This window comes from Sylvia atricapilla, chromosome 4 (genome assembly GCF_009819655.1).
Source record: "Sylvia atricapilla isolate bSylAtr1 chromosome 4, bSylAtr1.pri, whole genome shotgun sequence".
Lineage (NCBI taxonomy): Eukaryota > Metazoa > Chordata > Aves > Passeriformes > Sylviidae > Sylvia > Sylvia atricapilla.
In genome coordinates, this window is record NC_089143.1 from 11,066,931 (window position 1) to 11,090,474 (window position 23,544).

Below are 23,544 nucleotides of genomic sequence, written 5' to 3' on the forward strand. Positions count from 1 at the left end.
TCATGAGCTATAGTGGAAAAATACAGAATGAATTTGTATCAGTATTTCCAGTTGCTAAAGTTTTCTGATTTTTTGTGGGCTACAAAGTGAATGAAAACAAACACTTTTTTCTGAAATACTACTAATTTGGCCATGGATTATAATTTAATAATTAGTTTGACTCGATGCCCTTGTTGCTTTCTGTCTGTTTTACTTGAGCTTTGAGTTTAGAATTTACCTGGGGTGAATTCCTCCTAATTTAATTTATTTTTGTGCCTAAAATTTGATGGGAGAAATATGAGCACATGTCTTGAGATTCCAAATAATGAAGAGAAGGGACCACAATAGAAAATGCATTTTCTCTGTCACATTTGGAAGTTAGACAACAACAATAAATGTTATATTTAATTTCTGTTGTAAATTTTTTGTTTTATTTTAACTGATTTTAAACTCCAGCTATCACTTAACTTCTAAAGAATGCTTCATCAGCAGATCTTCTATCATAATTACTTGCAAATGCTGATGAAATTCTTCTAGTTTCCTCCTTTTAAATTGTAGTTTTCAGTTTTATTTGTTCTTACGACTTATGTTCTTATGAATTCTATGAATTCTTTTTTGTATTGAAAGTGGAACTATTTTAATTTTTAAGTCTGTTTCTGCTCTTCACTAGGACTTAGAATCTAGAAATTAAAGCTGTTGTACTTGTTAGTGCTATAATACATTTACTGGACTTCTGTTCAAGCCTTAGTAGATCTGCATTCTTTGTTCTTAGGACTGTATATTGAGCTGTGCTGAAAGGTATTAAAGTGTGTGGCCTTTCCTTTGATTATTTGTCACCATAATAATCATCAGCAATATTATACCATACCATAACAATATTCAGCAATATAATTCAGTATATAATTTTTTTTTCAGTGAGAAATTTATGGAATTAAATTGTTTTAGAATACAATCTGATTTGAACTCACTGGAAGCAGCTCTGTTGTATAGCAATTTCCATTTTTTTCTTGTTCTTTTCTAGGGAATCTAATTTGACGTTATATCTTTTTTAGTTTTGTTTTTATGTTGATACTGTTATCCATTGTTGAAAGCAATTATCAAGATGGAACAGTAGGTTAATGAAACTCTTTTACCATCCCAGAATTTCAGTGTGCTCAAAACTATTTTCTTTCTTTTTTAGATTGTTTTGAATGTTTCATCCACATTTGAGTTCACCTTTGCTAAAGAATCAAAGAGTAATTATAGAGAGTATTTCTACTTTTTTTTTTTTTTTTTCCAGAATTATTAGGGTACTGACTTCTTGGAGAGCTGCAGTTGTAACTTTTATTTTACTTACAGGATTATTTTTTTTAAAACACTTTTGGCAGTTAGCTAGCAGAGTGATGAAAACTATGGTTCTTGATTCCATCTGACTTGCCTTGCTCTATTTGAAGGGATAGAGTTGAGAACAAGCTATGAAAACTGCAAGAAAGTGCCATGTGAGAATATATTATTTGGAAAAGATAATGAGTTAACTACAGAATTAGTAGTGGTTAGTACTGAGTAGAACAGTTGCATGGTCATCAGCCTTAATCCAGTGACACTCCACAGCTACATTTCAAGGGCTTTTTCTCAGAGGTGTTTCAGTGAATGATACTTTTTTTTTTTTTTTTTTTTTCTCTTACAATACCATTTCTGAAACATCTGAAGAATTAAAAAAACTCAACCAGTTAAAAAGAAGAAACTTTTTTCAAGCTATTGAAGCACTGTCATATTTTATTTCACTTTCCATCAACAGAATATTTCATTCTGTTCTACACCTCCCATTCTTTTTATGAAGCTCCAATTTACCCTCGGCAGTTTGTGACTCTTTGGGGAAAAGAATATATACTGTTTTCTTAAATTGCTACAAATCATGCAATTAAAGTACAGCCTCTCTTTTTTTAGGTAATTCACTATAAATTGTACAGCCATTCAGTTTGCTCACATTGTATGTGGTACTTAGGTTCACTCATCCCTGTATAATCTTGAAGTTTATTGACATTTTAATGCAAAATAGATGCTACAATGGCCTTACCAGGTTATGAATAATGATGATTTATTGTAGTCATATAATACAAGTTAATTAAGCTAGAGCTGCTATTTGATTAAAGTTTTGATAAGCTATCACAGTCTACTAATCCTAAAGAAGAGTACTCTTTTAAAAGGAAAGGAAATAGTGTTGGGAAAAGATATTAGTGGGGTCATGTTCTTGCTTAATTAACTTGTTTAATAGATTTTAGAACTGAGACATTTATAGATGATAACTAACAAGCTGTCAACATTTTTAATGGGTGTAATGGACTACTTAAGGTTGATGTAAAAATATATTTTTAGAAGGTCTTTATAGAGCATGAGGTAATGGCACACTGAAAGTTTCTCATCAGTGATGTCCAGTTGATAACACACATTGAAAATTAAATTTCATGTTGTACTTGTTGGGAGCTGTGTTGTGCTGCTATTGATCCATTGGCCAGAAAACACAGCCATGGGAAGATGTGTTGACATTGAATGACTGGAGGTATCATAGCCTGTCAACAGAGATGTCCTTATCATAAGCATGACAGTAAAAATGGTCATTTGAGGTTCTCAGCTTTCATTTTTGGAAAGTATCTTAATAGAGCTTGTAGCACTGAAAGTTATGCTCTATGTTCAGAATATTCATTTGAACAAAAAACTAAACAAGATTTGACCTTTTTATAATTTGTGATTGAGACATTCTTCAAACCAGTGTTAGCTGTATATTAATTGTGTTAATTTTTGATTCACAGCAAATGTATGTTTCAGAAGCGCTGGGTTAAATTTGATGGAGAGAGCATTTCTTATTACAACAATGAAAAGGTAAGGGACATGTTTTGGTCACGTTTGGAACAAAATGCATCTGTGTAATACACAAGGTACTATAAAGAAATTATTGAATAATTACAAATGAATATTGACCTTAAGTTAATTTTCAATTCTAAAATACTAGGGGGATATGTAATTAAATATTTTAGGGTGTCTTTGTCTTCATGTATTGTTCATCCTTTTGTTTCCTAGAAGGGCTTGTATTACTCACCTTTCCAGGTAGATATCATCATATTTTTTTTTTTTTTTACTGAGAGAATGTCACTACTGCTGTCTTCAGAACAGAACAGGATCATGCTAAACACTTTTGAGAGATGTTTTGATGGTGTTTGCAGTGTCTGGTCATGAGAAGCTAGCATGCTGGAGATTGTGAGAGAGAAATTAAATGTAGCATGGAAGACCATTTAAAGGAAAACAACCCAAACCTATATGTTTATTGACTCTTTGATTAAAAATGTCCTTTTCCTCTTTGTCTTCTATGAATAATTGCATGTCTTGGGACTGGGTTAGGTTTGAACGTTCAAAACCAGCACAGTACTTCAAGGTATATGGCTGTTTTGTTTCTTTACCTGAGGATTGAATCTTGCTGAAACATTTGCAGACTCACGAGCTGCTTTGATTAAAGTAGTTCACTTCTTTTATGTGATTCAAAAATGCATTTATAGATCATGATTTTCAACAAAGAGTATATTCCTTGTAATTTTCTTTTAATTCCAAGTAATTACCCTTCAGAGCACTATGAAATTATTTTTCTTTTGCTCTGTGGTTTACTAATTAATTTTTCCTCTTGGAAGTGGTGAAGACCCTCTTAGATTAAAAATGATAGGTGATTGTACAGTATGCATGTTAAGGGAAGTCAAGGTTCCCTTCCTCATGCATATGTGTAATTTTAAATGCTGGAAACCATTTCCTGCTGAAGATGCCCATTACATTAGGAAGAAAATACAGTTGCAGGTAAAAGTTCCAATACAGTATGCTGACTGGGGCAAGAGACCTATGGATGCCTAATGATGGGGTGGCAATGTAAGAACTGAAGTAGGATGAGACTGTTTATTTTCTGAGGGACTGGGGAACTCAGAACTAGCACAAAAAATTATTTACATTGATATTTGTGCCTACTAATTGCTTGAAATGATCTAGTTTTACTTGCTTACTTTGCTTCACTTACGGTAGAAGACATGATTTTGTAGGAGAAGGGAACGATAGAGAATAATGTTTGGATTGCAGTGACAAAAAATGTTACCCCTTTACAGTATTGATCCCACAGCTTCAGAGGAGGAGAAAAGCAGGGTTAATCATTAAGAAAGGCTTGAAAAAATACAAGCAATGGCATTTGCTTAACACTATCTGTAGCATAATTACGGAAAGAAATGGGAATAAATAAATTAAAGCCTTGCATCTGCACTGGGAATTTCTTATTTTATTTCTTCTTTTTGAAAGTCACTGAAAATGTTACTTGGAGGTCAGTTGTGCTGGAATAGCACTTCTTATGCCTCTGTCCTAAGGGATTCCGGAAGTCTTTTCTTCTGCTGAAATGGACATTTATTGTGTCAGGATGCACAGGAAGCTACCAACTCTTCATCCTCTTTTTAAAAGACCTGTGTGGTAGGTTATGCTATCAGCAGCTTGGAAAACACTTGTGTTCAAGCCTCTTTGCCTCACTTTTCCTGGAGTCTGAGTCCAAGCCTCACTCTGGGCATTGAAGGAGATGCTGCTTGGTCTATGTGTATACAATTTGATCGAATCTGGGTGTCTGATGTTAACTTGGTGAGTCACATATATGAAGAAATGTTATATCTGAAAAGGCAATGTTATATCTGCAAGGCCTGAAGCAAATTCTGAGCACTGAGGATTTGATGAAACTCAAATTAGCTTGCAGATAGGAGGAAAACATAATTGAGTACCAGTATTTCTTTGTGCCCAATGAGATTGTGCTGAATGAGCAGTGGTGTCACGCGGGAAAATGATTTTTTGGTGCAGTGGTCTGTGCTGGATCACTGTCTCCACACCTACAATGTTCATGTTTCATGTGAGATGGATATCAGCGTTTTCCTGCTGTTGCTTATGTGTTGTTATCTTGACATTATAAACCACTATTTGCAGACCCATCAGGAACTGCATGCGGCTTGAGTTTTATGTAAGACCTTCCATGTCCCCCTTCCTAGCTACATAGCTGGCCATTTTTATACTTAAGTGGGGAAGTCGATATTCTAATTTTAGTACTTAATGGCAAGTTCTCCCTATTCTAATGTGTGTTTTTCTTAGGACATTCCTACACAGACAAGCATGTTATAAAGAAATTATACTTTCGGTTTCATGTATCAATTAAAAGTAGTTCTCAGGAGGAAATCAATCCATACTTGATATTTTTCTTCTTATTACAAGCAGAGAAGGTTAGACTCAGTGGAATGGAACTATTTATTTTACCCAGAAACACTACCAATATTAAATAGCTCTATTTGTCATTCAAATTAGGAACTAGAAATGAGTGAGGTTCTCAAGAAGGGGAAGTGTACTACATGGCTAATGAAGAGTGAAATAACCAGAGACTATAGAGGGAAGACACAGAGAATATTATTCCTGAAAAGGCCCATATGAATGCTTTTTCAATGACTTCAACACCAATTTTATAAATATTTTTCTAACCTTGTTTTAGTTGTGCATCTACTACTTGATAGAGATCTCTTCTTTACTTTGTATCTGCATACATGAAAAAAATATTCAGCTTTTAACAAAAAAAGCATCTGACCTAGGAAAGGTTTTCTGTTGAATCTGTGTTGCTTTCATTTCTTCTGTGTTCCTGGTCCTGAGATAGCTGATATAATCAGAGCAACATCCCACGTGGCTTTGTCTCAACAGAGTGTTGTTATACTGAAGAGGGCAAGGTAGAACTGGAGAATTTTTTTCAGCTATCCTATATGCACAAGTTTTGTTTCAAATATCTTCCTACTTTTTGCAGAACTCTGGTGTTTTATCATGCATTTTATCACAAGGCAAGAACTGCTGGCTGTGTTGAAAGTTTTTATTAAAAATAGCTTAGCATCCCTGAAAAATGTATTAGTAATTTAGGAAAAACATTTCACTCTTCCAGTGGAGAACTTCAATATTTTGTTGTGTCACAGTACAAGTGAACATTACAAAGAGCAAAATTCAAAGCGTTGCAAAACAGGTGAATCACTGTCATTCTTGAAATAGGTTATAACTAACCTGTTGTGGAAGTAAAACCACAGCAATCCAATATGGTATTTTCCAGGATCCATTAGTTCATCTCTGAATCATAGCTGTCAAGGAATAACATGGGACTTGATTTGAAAATAAAAGTTTCTGTTGAACTAGCAAATATTAAAAAAAACCCCACCCAAACATTTTTCTTTCTCTGCTAGAAAATTTTTGTCAGAGAATTTTTAGCACCTCTAAAACTAGTTTACACCACTCAGTAACAGAATAAATAGCTGTGAAGTTCTTGGCTGCATTTGTTTGGGTTTGTTTTCTATATCCTTAAATAATTCACCTAATTTTTAGTCTGGAGTATTTCAAAGAGAGATATTGTATCTTGATCTACAAGACCTTTTTAACAGGCATTATTTTTGCACATGAAAGAAAAGCTGCTGCACAAGAAAGATAGATTGATAAATTATTATGGTTTAAACTGTTTTTGAAAATACGTGTGCCTGGGAGAACAAAGCTTTAAAACAGATGATGACTGATTAAATAGTTAAGCAAAACTATACTTGGCTTAAAAGGAAATTGACTTTTTTTTGAGCAAATGGAATAAAATAGTTGTAACTTCCAGCAGTCTGTTATTCTCTTGCAGTAGTACCAAATACAGCCAGTAGATGCCTGCAAACACCGTAATATATTTATAACTGAACACCTGCAGAACCAGTATATATAAAAATTTGGTTTTACCATGGAAAGATCAATAGTAAACTTCATGTTCATCCTCATTAAAAAATATATAAAATCACTCTTTTAACAAATATAGCTATAATGGAAATAGCTATGTAATTCTATCCTGGTCATTCTGACAATTCCTTGTGTGTAACTATAGTAACATGCTTGCTTCTGCTGTATTTCAATATTTCTATTTATTTATCCACTAAACTACCTTCACTGACGTATTAGTACCTCAAAGTGAAACAACATTAGTTTATTAAACTCAGTAAACAAAAAAAATGATCCAGTGTATCTTTCCTGCTTCACATTCTCAATGTTCCTCAAGTGCTTGTGTGAAGTCTGTTACAATAATTTATATTTTGGGAGGGAAATTATTATAGCACAATTTCTTTATGGGGAGCTGACTCTTGGACTATTACTGCTTCTGTATCATAAATTTTATCAGTATATCTGAGTTGTCTTGGTCAGAAATTAAATTGATGAAAGCATAGTGGAAATAAGAGCAGCGTTAACTCTGGAACCCAGGAATAATGCAGATGCATTTCTGAAGTGCATGTTTGCTTCAGCTTTCCTTCCTGTCAACCTCCACCCCAAACCCTTCGGTTAATTAGGTTAAAAGGTGAGATGCTTGAAGGAAGTACTTGTAGCTATTCCTTTTTACTGTCTTGCATTTGTGTTCCATTCAGTTGTCCTAATATCTAGTTGGAAATCTAAAAATATTGGGAAAATTTGTGCTGACTCCAAATTTTTGTGGTTTCATCTCAGCCAGCAATCATGCCCCACACCCACTCACTCTTTCCCCAGTCAGGATGGAGAGAGAATCAGAAAAATAAACATGAGAACTTGTGGGTTGAGATAGAGACACTTCAGGAGGTAAAGCAAAAGTTGTGCACAAGCAAACCAAGGAATTCATCCAGCCCTTCTCATGAACATCCCCCAGCTTTCCACATTGAACATGATGCCGTGTGGTATGGATATCCCTCAGGTCTGCTGGGGTCAGCTCTCCAGGCTGTGTCACCCCCCATGTTCTTGCCTCCTCAGGGGTGGGGTGGGGCAAGGAGCAGAAAAGGCTTTGACTCTGGGTCAGCACTGCTCAGCAATAGCTGGAACATCCCTCTGTTGTGAACCCTATTTCTATCATCAAACATAGCCTCATACCACCTACTAGGAAGGGAATTAACTTCCAAAGCAAAACCAGCACACACTTATAGCAGAAAAGCATGCACCTGATCCAAGCTAGAGCATTCTTGTTAGCACTGACAGGACAGTGAATTTTTCCAGTGTGATGGGAGATATTTTCCTTTGTGCTCAAACTTAGGGATAAAATCAGTGAATTTACTTTCCTTATTGAATACCCACTGAAGTGGAAAGGTGTGGGGAGAAGAGCAAAACTGTTTGGAATTCTCTGCCTGAAGAAGGTATAATGTTTTTCCCATGTCTCATTCTATCATACAAGTATAATAATTATATATTTTTAAACTATTTTTTCTTTGAGATAGTAAATGTAATTTACTTTGGCATAAAATTGTAAATTAAAGTGTGATGTTTTGCAATATTAGTGCCATGAGATAATTTATGAAGTTGCATCTTGAATATGCACAATCTATCTTATCGTGGGATTTTATTCTATTTTAGAAGGTAGTAGATGTGCATAGATCCAGAACAGTGAAGTTGGTGATAGGTAAATAGTGAAGAGGTTCATTTATTCAGTTATATTAAGTGTGGTGAACTTCCAAAACATCATGACAAGTAGTATTACATCAGACAAATTTAAATTCTACAAGAATTAAATATTTTGACTACCTTTTTATTACAGGAAGTGTTCTCAAAAGGAATAATACTGCTCTCTGCAATAGCAACAGTAAGAGTTCATGGGGAGAATAAGTTTGAAGTTGTCACATCCCATAGGACTTTTGTTTTCCGTGTGGATAAAGAAGGTAAGTAGATGTGTGTTTATAAAAATTGCCAATAAGCTGTGTAATCACTGTTGATAAATTCTGTTTGTGAAATATGACTTGTTATATTATGAGAAATATTTCTGGAATCCAATTGGTTTAAGCTCATAAAACTGCAGATAATTCTAAACTTTGTAAGAACAACAGAAATTGTTGGGCAATGACTTTTTCAAATATCAAAATGAGAAGACTTTTCACAACTCTTCTGCTTCCTCCCGCATCCTTCCCAAAGATTAATTTGTCTGAACAATTCTCAAGTCTCAGTAGCAGCTTTTGCAGCCTGTGTGCTCTCAGCCATCTCTGAGTCACCACTTGATAAAAAAATGACAAAGAGACAGTGAATGATGTCTGGAATGTGATGCTGTGATCAAAGGAAATCCAAGTTTTTCTGTCCTAATATAGTATTTTCAGCCAGGTATTGATAGAGACTACAAATGTAAATTGTAGCAAGGAAGTTAGTATGCCTTCTAATTGAATTCTTTATCAACCTACAGCTGTAATATGTGGAATCAATATCAGTGCATGTATGATTTATTTATGGAAACAAGCAAATAAAAATGAATGCCTAGAAAAAAAGAGTTGTGCAATATGTATTTACAGCAGTACATGCCAGAGCCATTATAGCTAAGGATCTCTCAGCATTTCCATTATCAAATCCCATTTTTATGGGTTACAGTTGGTTGTAAACATTCCCTGCAGGATGTAACAGGAGTGCAGCATCAGTGAACAAATCCTTCTTAGCAGGTTTGGCTCAAATTATTTCAGTAATTTTTTATGCTCTAAGCTGAGTTTGAAAATATATATATTTTTATTTTTTTTTTGCATTTCTCTTCCAAAAATACTTTTAATATTTTTCATAAATTAGAATATAACCGTCTTGGTGGAATACATTTTGGAGGGCTGCATTTTGTTTTGTGGATCTTTGCCCTGCATACTATAAAAATGTTAAAAACTTACGCTGACTTGTAAAATATATTCAGAGCAACCACTTGTTATACATGAAATTCCATTTTCATGTAGTATATAAACATCTTTAGATGTAGTAACCTGTCTGAAAAGCTGTTCACTTAAGGTTAAAAATGCTTATTGTGTAAGGAATTTGGCCATTACTGTATCCAGAACTGAATTATGTATTCCAAGTAAAGTATGTAAATACCCCTGCTTCATTTCTGTAACATGCAAAAAACAGAACTGTTACTTGATGCTATTACTTCTGTCGATTTGTGGTTGGGAATTGTTCTGGGACTATTCAAAGGGTACTTAACTTCTTTCAAAGATTTTGAAATGGAGACTTTTATATATATACCAGAAATGCATTACTTTTAGATGGATTTAAATATCTAGAGGGAAAAGCACTGTATATAATGGTTTGGAAAGTGTAGGAGCTTTTGAGGGCAAAATAAATAACCAAACAAGGGATAGCAGTGAATTAGAGCATAACTTGCTCAAATGCAGTGAGATTTTGTTTCACCAGAGTGAAATACCATTGGAAAAAACCCACTTCTACAGTAATTTGATGCCCTCAGCTATACTAAAGTACTTTGGAAAGATTACTGGAGTATTTCAAGACAGCATATATGTATTTTAAACTAAAATTTTTTACAGGAATGCTTGGATCACATGCCCTGTGCTAATCTATCATCTTCCTTTTCTACAAAGTATTTTATGATACCTAAATTTGTGTATTTGTTCCTTTGTGTTGCACACATGCCATTTATGAAGTAAGCACATTATTATTTCAGTGATGTTCCCTGCAGTCTTCCATGCTAATTTTGCCAGCTATATACATACGGTATATAGAACTTCCAGTCCCTCGCTCTTCCTCTCTGGTATACTTTGTGATCTGGCTCTTTCAGAGCAAATAGTTGAAATATTCATGATATTCCAGTTGCATAAGGCAAACCTAATTCATTTGGACTACTCAGCATTAAAATATATTGATCTTAGTCTGGTGAAATGTCTGAACATAGTGAATGAGACTGAGTGAAACTTTATTACTTCACCTCCTTGCGTTCATGTATTTGTAAGATGTTACATTAATAATGCATGCAAAGATGCTCAAACACACATTTTCTTAATTACTCAGTACCCTTGACAATATCAAGCTTAACCACCACACCTTAATGGAATAGATTGTAAACTACCAAGTGTTTTTTCCTAAAAGCATGGCTAAGCATGGAATAGCACTGGTGCTGGTTTGCCTCTTCAGTGACAGATGATATTTAGGTTCCCTGGTTTCTGCTTACACAACTGCTGTAATCCTTTCCCACTGATCTGGCTTCCAGGAGGTGAATATGCCACCTCTCTGCCATGTCAGTCTTTAAGCTGTCTGGAATACTGTATCTCAGAAACAGCAGTCATGGTTTTAATAATCTCGATCATCAGTTTGTTTGGATTGGTGTGTTTATTGTTGGGAGTTAATTGGATGTCTGTCCTTCTAACACTTCCACTGATAAAGATTCTCATTTTTATTTACACCTCCTCCTCAATGTGGATGTTCTCTCTAATTTGGCACAGCTATGCCATCTACCTATGTAGAAACAACAGTGGGAAAACCAATGTGTAGAGAAGGATGAAGCTGCTGCTTAACTAACTGTCTTTGACCAATTTTTTTTCTTGTTTAGAAGAAAGAAATGACTGGGTTAATACGATGCTCAACGCCTTGAAATTGCAGTCTGATAATAACTCCCAGTCTCGAACTTCTGTCACCCCTGAGAAAAGCGGATATCTTGAGCTGAAAGGATACAAAACCAAAATCTTTATTCTACTTCAGGGGAGTACTGTATGGATCTGCAAAAATGAGCAGGTAAATTTTTCATGTGCTTTTTTGTGAATGAAAGCTTATAAAAATGGTTTAACTAGTCAGTTGGAAATTGATGGCTCTTTGTGAATAGGTGCATTTCAATATAAATGCATATCTCTTTATATGTAGTACTTTATTGCTGCAATTCTCAGAAGGCTTCACAAAGCAGGCAAAGAATCATTATGTCTGTGGTACAATAGAAAAAAGAATATATAGTGAGGTGAAGTGAAAAGCTCTGAGTGTCAAAACATGTTAGTGTCAGGGCTGGGATTAATTCACTCTTAAAATGTGGGCCATAAGTACTCAACTTAATCAGAAGGCTTATTTTGTGCCCTGGTTTCAGTGTTTTATAATACACTGCCCTGGAAAGTGTGCTATACAGAAACACGTTGTGGTATTTAACTGACACTTCAGGGAAATGTTCAGAAATGATGTTCTTTTTGTTTCCAAGAATAGAGACTGGCCAGATTCTGTTGTGCACTGTAATATTTTAAACAAATCTGGTATTAAAAAATGTGAAGTAGGTCTCTCTTTTCAACTTCCAAAATCTAGGGCTTCTAGTTTTGTTTGTGGCATGGCTATATGATAATATGTAGTGGAACTCTCTAGGGTGCTCTAGGCAGGGAATAAATGGGGATAGTGGGTTCAGTGAGTATTTGTGTGAACTAGTGGAAGAAAAATCTATTGCAGGACATTAAATGGCAGATGCTATTTCTTTGTGAGGCAATTGATTACCCAGAAGTAGCTGGAACTTGGGATGGCATTGAGGGAGGCATTTTTACATGCTTGCATTCTTCTGTTTCTTTCAAAGTTGTGACAGACAAATCCCCATCTCAAAAGTGAATGGTCTCTCTTGGAGTTGATCTCACTTCCTCCCCTGTTATCCTCCTCTGTGTGAAGTTTTTTAGGTGTGCTTGAGGGCCCACATAATGTTTGACATTAAATCTTACCATTCTTTCTCACGGTATGGCAGGAAATTAGAGACTTAGAAGAACTGTTTTTCTGTCTACTTACTGTAATTCAAGGAAGTTTCGCTTGTTAGGTACATTCTTTGAGGTCAGTCAACAGCCAATAAAAAAAGAATGTTGCAATTGGGTTTGCACGGCAAACCTGAGGAAGGAGGACCAGCAGAGAAAAAGTGTGATGGACTGGCTACAGCTCTGCATTCCCCATCCCCCTAAGTTGCTGAGTGGGGAGGAGGTAGAGAACATTAGGAGCAAAATTATGACCAGGAAGAAGGGAGGGGTGGGGGAAAGGGATTTTAAGATTTCAGTTTATTTCTCACTATCCTATTCTGGCTGGATCAGTAATATAAATGTTCAGCTGATTTGCCCCAGTTGAGTCTGCTTTGCCTGTGACAGTAATTGGTGAGTGCTCTCACCCTGTCCTTACCTCTTCCCTCATTACTTCTGTTATATTTCCTCTCCCCTGTCCTGTTGAGGGAGAGGGGGAGTGATGGAGCAGCTTTGGTGGACATCTAACATCCATCCAGGATCAAGCCACTGCAAACATGATACAGTTTATAGATTTATGCTGTTCTGTAACTATAACTAAACTCCATAAATTATTTAGATCTGAAATATTATACCAAAAATGTATCTGCTATCTGTCATTTGAATTTAAGCCCGTAACATATGTTTTGCTGAATGAGCATCAGGGAGAGATATTGGTCTTCATAGCTGAGCACAGTACTCTTTATACCTGAAATCTTCAGGCCTGATTATTGTAATGAATAGGTGACCTGTCAGTTAGTATGTTTATTTAAGTTCACAGCTTATCTTTAAGGAGGAACAGAACCAAGATGCAAACACCACCCCTCCTTTCTGAGACCCTTTATTTTACTGAGGTGCTCTTTTATTTAGAAAGAATGAGGTTGACCAATTTTATAGTTGTGGCTTGTGAGACTTGCACTATGAGCATGCTCAATGTTGCTCTTCTGTTGTAGCATTTCCAGGTATTTTAACAGTGAGAGTCCATGAAAATATTCTTTTTGTGGATGTTCATTGTTAATGAAGGAGTCACTTTTCCTTTCAGAACTTATTCTTTTTGAATCTTATATCCCTGAATCTTTTTTAGTGGTTCTTGTGGATGATCTGGGCTTTTTGATTGAGGAGCAAAGATATGCAGACTTGTGAAAGAATTTCTTCTCCAGAGTGATAGGTCATTTGAAATTAGTTATATCCCTCTTGAGAGTTGCAATATCAGGAATCAAATTTTTGGTTTTTTTTTTTCTTTCATTCTTACACTACTTGAATATAACTGTTGGGAGATCTTTCTTGCCTCAAGTCGTGCTTTGAACTTCCTCTGTTGTTATGGGGTGCTCCCAGCTCTGCCCACTGTGCTGAGTCAGTTTTTCTGACTGTATGTTGTTACAAAACAAGGCCATTTACTCTTGAAAGGTTCCTGATTGCTCTCTGCCGCATTTTCAGAGTACAGATGATATGATTCAGATACTCTAAGACTTCTCCCTCCCCCATCACTTTCTATTTGTACAGATTTTTTTAAATTTTTTTTTTTGTATGTGTGTGTGTGCACATGTATGTTGGTTCTATTGCTTGTGCTGCTGTGTGGTAGGTTGTATCTGCTCTGCCCTTTCGTCGTGCATTTCAGCATTGAAGCTGATTTGCTTCAGCTGATCATGAAAGCACATCCTTACACAGCCCTTTTACTAGTTAGATACTTATTCCCTCCTGCTATGTGAATGCTCTGCAAAGATCGCTGACTGCAGCGGAAGGCAAACCAAATTCAAACCCTGAAACAGAATGTTTAGATGTGCTGTCAACCTGTTAACTCCTCCTGTGTGTATGAATATTGCAAACAATGGGGCAAAACCATCTCCCCAAGGCTTACTTACCTAACCCCCAGAAAATTCAAATGCTCCTAAGACATTTGTTTTGAGACTCTGTATTTGAAGAATATCCTTTCTTCATGCAATCTGGAAGAAATTCTGCAAGAAGAAATAGCTTCTGTCTTTAGGCTTTCAAAGTCTGCAATTCTTTATCTACCTTCTGAGTATTAATTTCAAGTGGAAACCAGAATGATTTTTACTGCAGTAGTGGAGAAAACCATCACAATACAGCATGAATCCATTAGAGGGCGATGTTGATCTAAAAATCCTTCTCTGTCTCCTGTTTGCAGTTGAGCCAGTAATTATCAGGCAAATCTGTCCAGGGATGTCCTCAAATCCTGTTCATATTGGAATTCACATCCACACTAGACTCCCGGAGAGCCTTAGAAGGGTTTATTATAACTGCAGTGCTAAAAGACACCTATTTAGACTTCTTACAATGCTGAAATGAGATTGGATCGAGCTTATTCATTGATTTCTAATAAACTTGATAGAGGAGAGTCTGCTGTTACTTTAAAAAAATTTCTTCAGTGTTAAAAGTGGAAAAGATCCTAAGCCAAATGCCAAATCATAACATAACCACTGTGAACTTTGTGAAGTTCAGACTGAGATCAGAACATCATGTCTCAGGCCTCTTTCTAGTTAAAAAGTGATTGGTTTAGCTTGAACTTGTGGCAGTGATATAGTGCTAGTACTAAACCAGCAATTTCTTTGACTCATGTAGTGTAAATTTCTTAAACTTCCTCTCTTGAGCAAAAGTGAAAAGTAAATTGTACGGAATCAATTCGTTCAACCTGCAGCTTGCTGAAATTCCCATTTCTGTTTCAAAGTCATTCGTGCTTAAATAAAAGCACGTAATCTGATCATTCATGGCAGTTCAAACATTGGCTTGAAATGTCAATCTGCAGTGGCAGTGCTAGTGACAACCTTCCCTCAGTTACCATCAGAAGGCCTCTGACAAATGCTTGTCTGGTCTGCTTGAATATATCGCCTTTGTTAGGCTATATTTAAGATTTAATGGTATCTAATGTCAGGGAAGGCCTAGGTGTCACAGTGTTTGTGCTAGAATTTGGCTTTGAAAAGAGAAATCATGATTTTCTTGTTACTGCTTTGGGTGGTTAGATGTATTTACCTGGGATGTTTGAGGAAACTTTGCCAAATATAAAGACCGGAGACTGGTATGGCTGTATGCCGTAATAATTTGCAGCATATTTTCTTCATGCCTGACTCCAAGTTAAAGCTAGAATGGTGATGAGTATTCTCGTTTTTATATATAAGCAGTAATATACATTACTGATTTAAAACCTCTTGTTTCATTTTGGCTCAATGTTCCTATTGATTTCAGAGGGTGTTTTGTTTTTCAAAGATTGAAATGATTTGCTCTGTGACAGATGGAAATGTTTATTCATGTTGAGTGAACCAGTAAGGGTGCCTAGTAATTTTAATTTCCTCTGTAATGCTAATGGTGCATTTAAAGCAGAACTGGACAACACCAAAGGATGTATTATGAGAAAGGATATTAACTAGGCAGAAAATGAAAAAGGGTGGGATAATGTAGAGAATTGATATAAAGATAGCTGAAAGAACAAGCCAAAGCTGATGCTTGAGATTGGCATCTTGAAAGAGAGGAAGTGATGTCAATGTCAGTGGAAGGAAGCAGAAGGGATGTGTGCATGAGTCTCTGCCTGCATAAGGGCAGAGATATGTTCTTTTCTCTGTTAAGAAACACGAGTTTAAAGGGGAGCATTTTTGAGTGGCCTGAGCTAGTGAAAGATGCCTTTGTTGGGTACGTGTTTCAGGGGGGTTGAATTAGATCATCTTTAAAGGTCCCCTTTAAACCATTGTAGGGTACTATGAAATACATTGCCACAGACATTGTGGTTGGGATTTGGGGGGGTCTTGGAAGTCTTTTGGTATGCAGCAATGAGACTTTATAATAATCCTCTGCAAAGGAAATTCTTCATTAGAAAATATTCTGGTTTTACTTGGAGAAAATGGAATCCTGATTAATAATCAAGGACATGATGAATGATAGAGAAATCCTTTTAAAAAGAAAAGTATTTATTAATAGCAGTCAAAATTATTTAACAATGGAAAGTTACCAAAGAAGAGCAGTTTAATGAAGTCCTGAAGATGGGTAGTAGTGATTGGTTGTCATGCTAAAGCATCATGAGAAATTCTTTTTAATGTATGTAGATTCTTTGGTGTATCATCATGATTATATTTGTGAATATAATGAATACAAGGTGATGGAAACAGCCATGTGAAAGAAAATTGGAGAGAGGACTTGAATGCAAGGTGGGCAGAAAGGAAAATACAAGTTTTGAGATCTAATGAGGAACTCTGAGAAAAGCAACTGAGTTCTGAAAAGGAAGCTAGGGAAATAGGGGAGTAAAGGCAACAGAAGGAAGCAGGAGGAGGAACAAGAGTGCCTTTCAGATGGCTGGTAGAGGGTGAGAGGAGACAGAAGTGCCTGATATGAATGGGGTATGGCAGTGGAAGGAGGAATTATTGAGAATGAGTAAACAAGAAGAAGCACAATCCTTGTAATTGTGTTTCTCCTGTTCCCCATTCTCATCCCACATCCTCATCTCCCTTGCCCCAAAAACACATGTGCTTTTAGAGTATTTCTAATGAAAAACTGTTGTTTGTAATAACAGGGAAAGTCTAAAGAAACTGTGCTGTACTTGATTGCTAGTGCAGACCGTGATCAAACATGGTTACAAGCATACAACTGAGCTTGTCCTGGAATGCCTTAAATAGGTGTAGGTAACATTTGCTCTTTGTTGTTTGATTCGTTCCAGCTTTGCTCTTCCCTTGTAACAACACAAATCTATAGCAAATGTTAAAAAGCAGAAACAGAACAACCCAAAAATACACCAAATAGATTGGAGGGGGAAAGACTAATATGAATAACTGTATTAAGGCAAAATATACTGATACACTGTAGTGGAATTGAATGATCCAGCCTCTTTTAAATATAGTTATTTGCATCAAGCTGTAGTTGGGATGATAGATTAAGGTTATATCCCTAACTTTCTAGCAGTTCCTTGCAAGAAATTAATTCAAATTTTCCACACTCAAAAACATAGCAATGATCAATTGCTGTGCATGACATAAGAAACAACTGAACAGGAAATAACTTGAATTGCTTAAGAAAGCTTTAAATCTTTTGGTTTTACTTGTTATAATACAAAAAATTAATGATTACAGGAAATCACGTTGGGTGGGGAAAAGCTTTGTTGTTTTTTATGACAATTATTTTGGTTTTCAACTCATTGCACCCATACTTCAAAAAAGATTTAAAAATAGATTTAAAATAAATGCTGCTAAAGTTGCTCAATCAGAGAAGAAAAATGTGTCAATGAGCACCTTTACAGGGGAGGTCTTCATTTTACATTCAAAAATAATTTTGTGTGGTGTTGTTCTAGGCTGTGGAAAATATTAACAGAGAGAAGGGCATAACCACGACTTCTATTTAAAAAAAAAGTAAGAGTTAGTGTTAAGTTCTTCTATATGCAGCTAACTCGGAGGATTTTTCCAGTTCATTTGTTTTAATGCTAAGATCTTGTTGAGATGTAAGTACACTTAAGGCAGTCATGAAACATGGTAAAAAGCCTAATGCTTCTACAATGATAAAAAGCTTCCTGTTTAATGTCATTTGGAGTAAAGTTGTCAGTTTTTAATAATGCTCTGTCAGGCTTTATGGATGACTAATGCATATATAGCCAGCTACCTTAAAAATTAACAGTGAAGAGAAGTGGAATTTGTTTGAATATCGTGAAGATTTTACATAGTGGCAGAGCACACACGTTAGCAGCTGAGGAAGGTTTTGGGTCTACTTGCCATAAGGCTACAACACTATTAATGCAATGTTGGGGAAATCCATTTACTTATAAGAGTACTGGAATTTCCCAAGACCGTTGTTCATCACTATATGTGTTGCTTGTTTTTCAGAACTGCTAGCTTGGATTCAAATCCCATGGTAAAATAATGTATTGGATCAAAAGCCCTAATATAGGAACCAGAGCATTGTTATGGGAACTTCCTTTTATAACTGTAGACTGAGCTTGCATTAATCTTTTTCTTTAAAATCACATGAAAAAAATATTTCTACATTCAATTAATCCAAAAGGTTGTATAATCAGCATTTTTGTATGTATATATGTAATATACACACTAAAATAACAATATTTTTTTGTATGTGTGTACAACAAGAAGGTTTGAGGTGACAATGAAACTGAAAAAGAAAGTATTTTTCAAGAACACTTGGATCTCTCTTCTTTCAATAGCTCGATATACTGTAGGATTAAATGCAGCTAGAGCACCAATTGATTTCTGTTTAATTGTAAACATATTAGCCAGCTCTCATAGGAAACCTGCTGAAAAACTAGTCAGTAGCTTTGGTTGGCTTTTTCTCTTTTAAATTGAAGGCAATGTATTTTCCCCATTCCTCTGTTTTGTCTATGCATTTGCCACACTTGGTTTAGTTTACCGATTTTTTTTTTCCCTATGCCTTATTTCAGCTATTAAACTAATTAGCATAGCTAAAATACTAATACTTATATAAAGTTACATGACCATGAAGACCAGAGCATTTCTGAGGCAGTATAGGCAACGTATATTCACAGAAATATTTGTTCCACAAACTTAGATAGGTACAAACATATGTTAAGATCATCAGAAAATCATCACAGAATGGCTTGTGTTGGAAGGGACCTCAAAGGTCATTTAGTTCCGACCTCCCTGCCATAGACAGAGATGCCACCCTCTAGACCAGGTTTCTCAAAGACAAAACCAACCAATCCAGCCTTGAAGGCTTCCAGGGATGGGACATCCACAGCTTCTATGGGCAACCTGTTCCAGTGCCTCACCACTTTCACAATAAAGAATTTATTTCTAATATCTAATGTAAACCTACTCTCTTTCAGTTTGGATCCATTCCCCATGTTCTGTAGCTACATGCTGTTGTATAAAGTTCCTCCCCATCCTTCTTATAGGCTCTCTTTAGGTGCCGAAAGGCTGCAATTAGGGTCACCCTAGAGCCTTCTCTTCTTCAGGCTGAATAAAAATTCTTTCAGCCTTTCCTCATATGAGAGATATTCCACCCCTCTAATCAACCTGGTATTCCATCCCTCTAATCAACTCACTCCAACAGGTCCCTGTCCTTCCTGTGCTGGGCCCCCAGAGCTGAAGCAGTCCTGCAGGTGGGTCTCAGCAGGGCAGAGCAGAGGGGCAGAATCCCCTCCCTGGCCCTGCTGCCCACGGTGCTCTGGATGCAGCCCAGGACACGTTTGGCTCTGGGCTGTGAGTGCCTGTGGCTGGGTCATGTCCAGCCTCTCACCTATCAGCTCTCCTGAGTCCTCCTCAGCAGGGCTGCTCTGGATCTGTTCATCCCCCAGCATGTGTTGGTACTGGGGGTACTGACCCAGATGCAGCACCTTGCACTTCATATTATTAAACTTCATAAGATTTCCATGTGCCCACTTCTTAAGTTTCTTAAGTTTGTCCAGGCCCCTCTGGATGCCAACCTGTCTCTCGGGAGTTTCAACTGAACTGCTCAACTTGATGTCATCCTCAAATTGGCTGAGGGTGTATTTGATCCCTTCACCTGTGTCATTAATGAAGTTATTAAATAATACTGGTCCCACTACAGACCCCTGAAGGGCATCACTTGTCATTGATGTCTGGTGGATGTCTCAGCCATTGACCACTACCCTCTCCATGTGACTTTCCAACCAAATCCTTATCCACTGAACAGTCCACTCATCAAATCAGAGTCTCTGCAGTTTAGAGAAGAGATGTTGTGGGGACTCTATCAAAGGCTTTACAGAAACTCAGAAAAATGACATCTGTGACTCTTCCCTTGGCCACGAATGTAGTCATTCCATCATAGAAGGCCACTAAGTTACTTAGGCAAGACTTTCCCTTCCTGAAGGCAAGCTGGCTGTCTCAAATCTCAATCTTCTCATCTGTTGTCACCAGACTTTCATGATGGTGTATGTGAATTCCATGTCATAAGTAGTTAAAAATACTGTAATATGCTATTGCAAATTTTTGTTTGGTATACAACTTCTGTTAACAATTTGTCAGGTTTGAAATTCATTGCAACTCAATTAAGTAGATGTGGTTTCTTAGTTCAGTCTGTACTTCCTGTGGCAGAGCTCAGACAAGTAATGTCAGAAAAGGATATTTCTCTCTGTTGGTACATTACCTATATGATAAAGAACTAAGTTGTATGGATATCTTTCTGTGCAAGGTAACAAGTGGGGCTATTCTTTTGTCCAGTCTGAAGGGGAAAAGCAATACTGCTGAAGACTAGGATTCGCCTAATCTATAACATATATCAGATGAGCACTGGCAGTCACTTTATGATGATTAAAATGCTCTCCTTGGTTGCAAAACTAAATAAAATGGATTAGTGTGCACCAGCAGGAGACCAAAAAGAATATGTCCTCAATTCATGAATGTGCCTTGTAGCTGACACTGTAATGTTTAGAACTCTAAGCATTTAAAAGCAAGTGATTGATCATAATGCATTCAAGTTGCAATAGCTGATCATGCAGGAAATGCACAGTGTTCATAAAGCAAACAGTTTTGGCATTCATAGATTTGTGTAATTACTCAGTGGTGATTTTCAAGATTGGGTGATCTTACTTCAATCTCTGTTGGAGTTCATCAGAGTAAGGACCTTTGCAACTTTTTAAAAACACCCAGAATTTGTAGTACCCCCTCCCTTTTTTCCTCTTCATGCTTTTTCAGCTTTCACCCCTTTTTGTACAAGTGTTTAATTTAGCAATAGATGCTTACTCCAAAACTGTCCTTTTCTCCACAGTGTGGGCTGGAAATAGGAACAGTAGCTTTGATGACAGTGCAGAGAGCAGATTGGAGTTGCTTTTGGACCACTAAAATAATTAGGTCATTGGAGTTTTCATTAGTGTTGCAAAGTGAATGGTTTAAAATTAGAATTATAGAAATTATCCTTAAAATACTAAGATCTTTAATATCATTGTAGCTCAAGTGACGTTTTAATATTTTTGGGCCATAAATATTTTATTTTTCTTCACCCATGCTGGTTTCTTAATATCGTTTGGTATTGTTCAGGTAATAAACATAATTTTTTCTACTCCACTATCTTATATCTACCAATTTTATTCTAAATAAATGAACCATCCTTATAGAAAAGGAAGAGAATTTATGATTTATAGCTTAGTATGAACGTGGGGACTATCCCAGCGTGCTTTCTCAGCAATAATTTCTGACCCTAGTTAATGAATTGCTCGGCCAACAAATTTGAACTTAATTTACTCAAACTAAATTCTTACTGCATGAAATGCTTCAACATCATGGTTATTAAATTAAATTCTCCCTCTAAAATATTTTACATACAAAGTAACATCCTTTTAAGGATGGTTTATATCTCATTCATTAAAAATCAGTATCTTAGCGATATTTCCAGAAGACTTCACTCAAAAATTACTTCCATCTCAGCATGTGGGTCAGGACCCCTCAGATATCCATCAGAATGATCGACTGATTGATTTATATATAGCAGTTTTAAAGAAACGTGAAAAATCTTACATACACCGAAGAGCAGAAAAAAATCCAGATTTGTTACCTTTACTTAGAATGAAAGATTGTCAAAGCACTTTTCTGTGGGCATCCAGAAAACCATTTGAACAGGCCTGGACAATTGTTGAAAGAAAAATATATTCAGGAAAATAAATTGAAAACTATGATTCAGGAAAGAAATGTGGAAATAATCTTGCTTGTATTATGAGTCATGCCTAGTGACGTACCTAAGTATGTCTTGAATGTTTTGAACAACTTTTATTTGGTTTGCCTTGTTTTTCGTGGTTCTTTTTTTTTTCCTCTTGGTAGACCTTTTTATTGTACTTCTGTGGCATTTTCAATAAAATTACTTTGATAAAAAAGCTGAACCAAATAATGTAATGGCTGAAGAGTGTATTTTACTCATGGAGATAAACACCACCACTGTTGACTTTGCTTACCCTTTTGCAGATTCTAGTATGTAATATTTAATTATTACATTAAATATATGTCCATTTCTTGTTTAAGGTGAGTTAGGCTATTAAAAAAATACAGAAAACTTGCTGTTGTCTGTGGATATGACTCTATTTCAGTCACTGCAAAATAGTTTGTCTTGTACCAGCCAATGTTTCCAAGTTGTAGATGTTTCTGTGCTCCTCAGGCAGGAAGAGAGGAGTCTGTATATCCACTATATTGTATTTTCCCACATTTATCCTTGTCTGTGGTTTAAGATGGGTATGCAGACCTGTGTTAGAGATACACAAGTGAGGTTTAAAAAAGGTTTGAAGGAGAGTGGCTGCATTGGTGTAATAAATATGGCTTTGTGTCCTGCTTGCTGCTTCACAGTCAGCCTGTCAGGCAGTTATTTGAGAGGCTCTGCAGGCTGTTGTATGTGTGATGCTTTTTCCAGCCAAGGGCTGTTATTCCTTGCCATGGGGTCATAAAGAAGTTCAAAGGCAGATAAAATGACAGCAGTCAGCAACAGCAGCTCAGTTCCTGCAACACAGGAGTAATTGCAGCCCATTATTACAATTGGCTCTCCCTTCTTTCCCCTGAAGGAACTGAGCAGCTGCCAGTTTACTGGGATGCAAGAAAACTGATGAGACAGGAGATGGGGGTCATAACAAAAGTTGAGAAACTGATCAAGGCAAAATTCATTAGTCCTGAGTAGCCATAGGAGAAGGAGAGAGTGCTGTGACTGGTCATCACCAATGCCAGTGTGGGAGATAGATTCTGACTTTTAGGTTGGTTTGTTTCACCCTGCACTTTTTTTTTTTTTTTTCCCACTAAGAGAAGCAAGGGGGATTCTAAGATCTGTCTCCTTATTTTGTAAAAAACGAACCAACCACACAGAGCAGAAGGGACTTTATGCTTTATGGGACTTTATGGGACTTATCTAAAAAGGGTTTATTTCAGCCTGAATAAGTACATCAGTTGATTTTTTTTTTTTTTTTGTGTGTGTGTGCTGTGGCTAGAAATGGATGATCTACAGCTTGTTTGGTTTTATTTGACAACAATGTGCAGCTGGATGATGTTTAGGTACTTGCTTATGGTAAATATATGCCATTAGCAGTGTGGAACTTGTGTGTCTTTGCTGGTGTTCTCAGCAATAAATGCTAATGTAGACATGACAGCATTACATGTAG

At 36.3% G+C, this 23,544-nt stretch overlaps 1 protein-coding gene across 1 annotated transcript in view; it reads left to right on the forward strand.

The window, feature by feature from the left end:
• Window positions 1-23,544, forward strand: part of ARAP2 (ArfGAP with RhoGAP domain, ankyrin repeat and PH domain 2) — a 116,540-nt gene that overhangs the window by 20,282 nt on the left and 72,714 nt on the right. Inside the window, 3 exon segments of the mRNA XM_066317139.1 lie at window positions 2,769-2,838; window positions 8,558-8,678; window positions 11,321-11,502. Of these exon segments, the coding sequence (XP_066173236.1) occupies window positions 2,769-2,838; window positions 8,558-8,678; window positions 11,321-11,502 (373 nt within the window).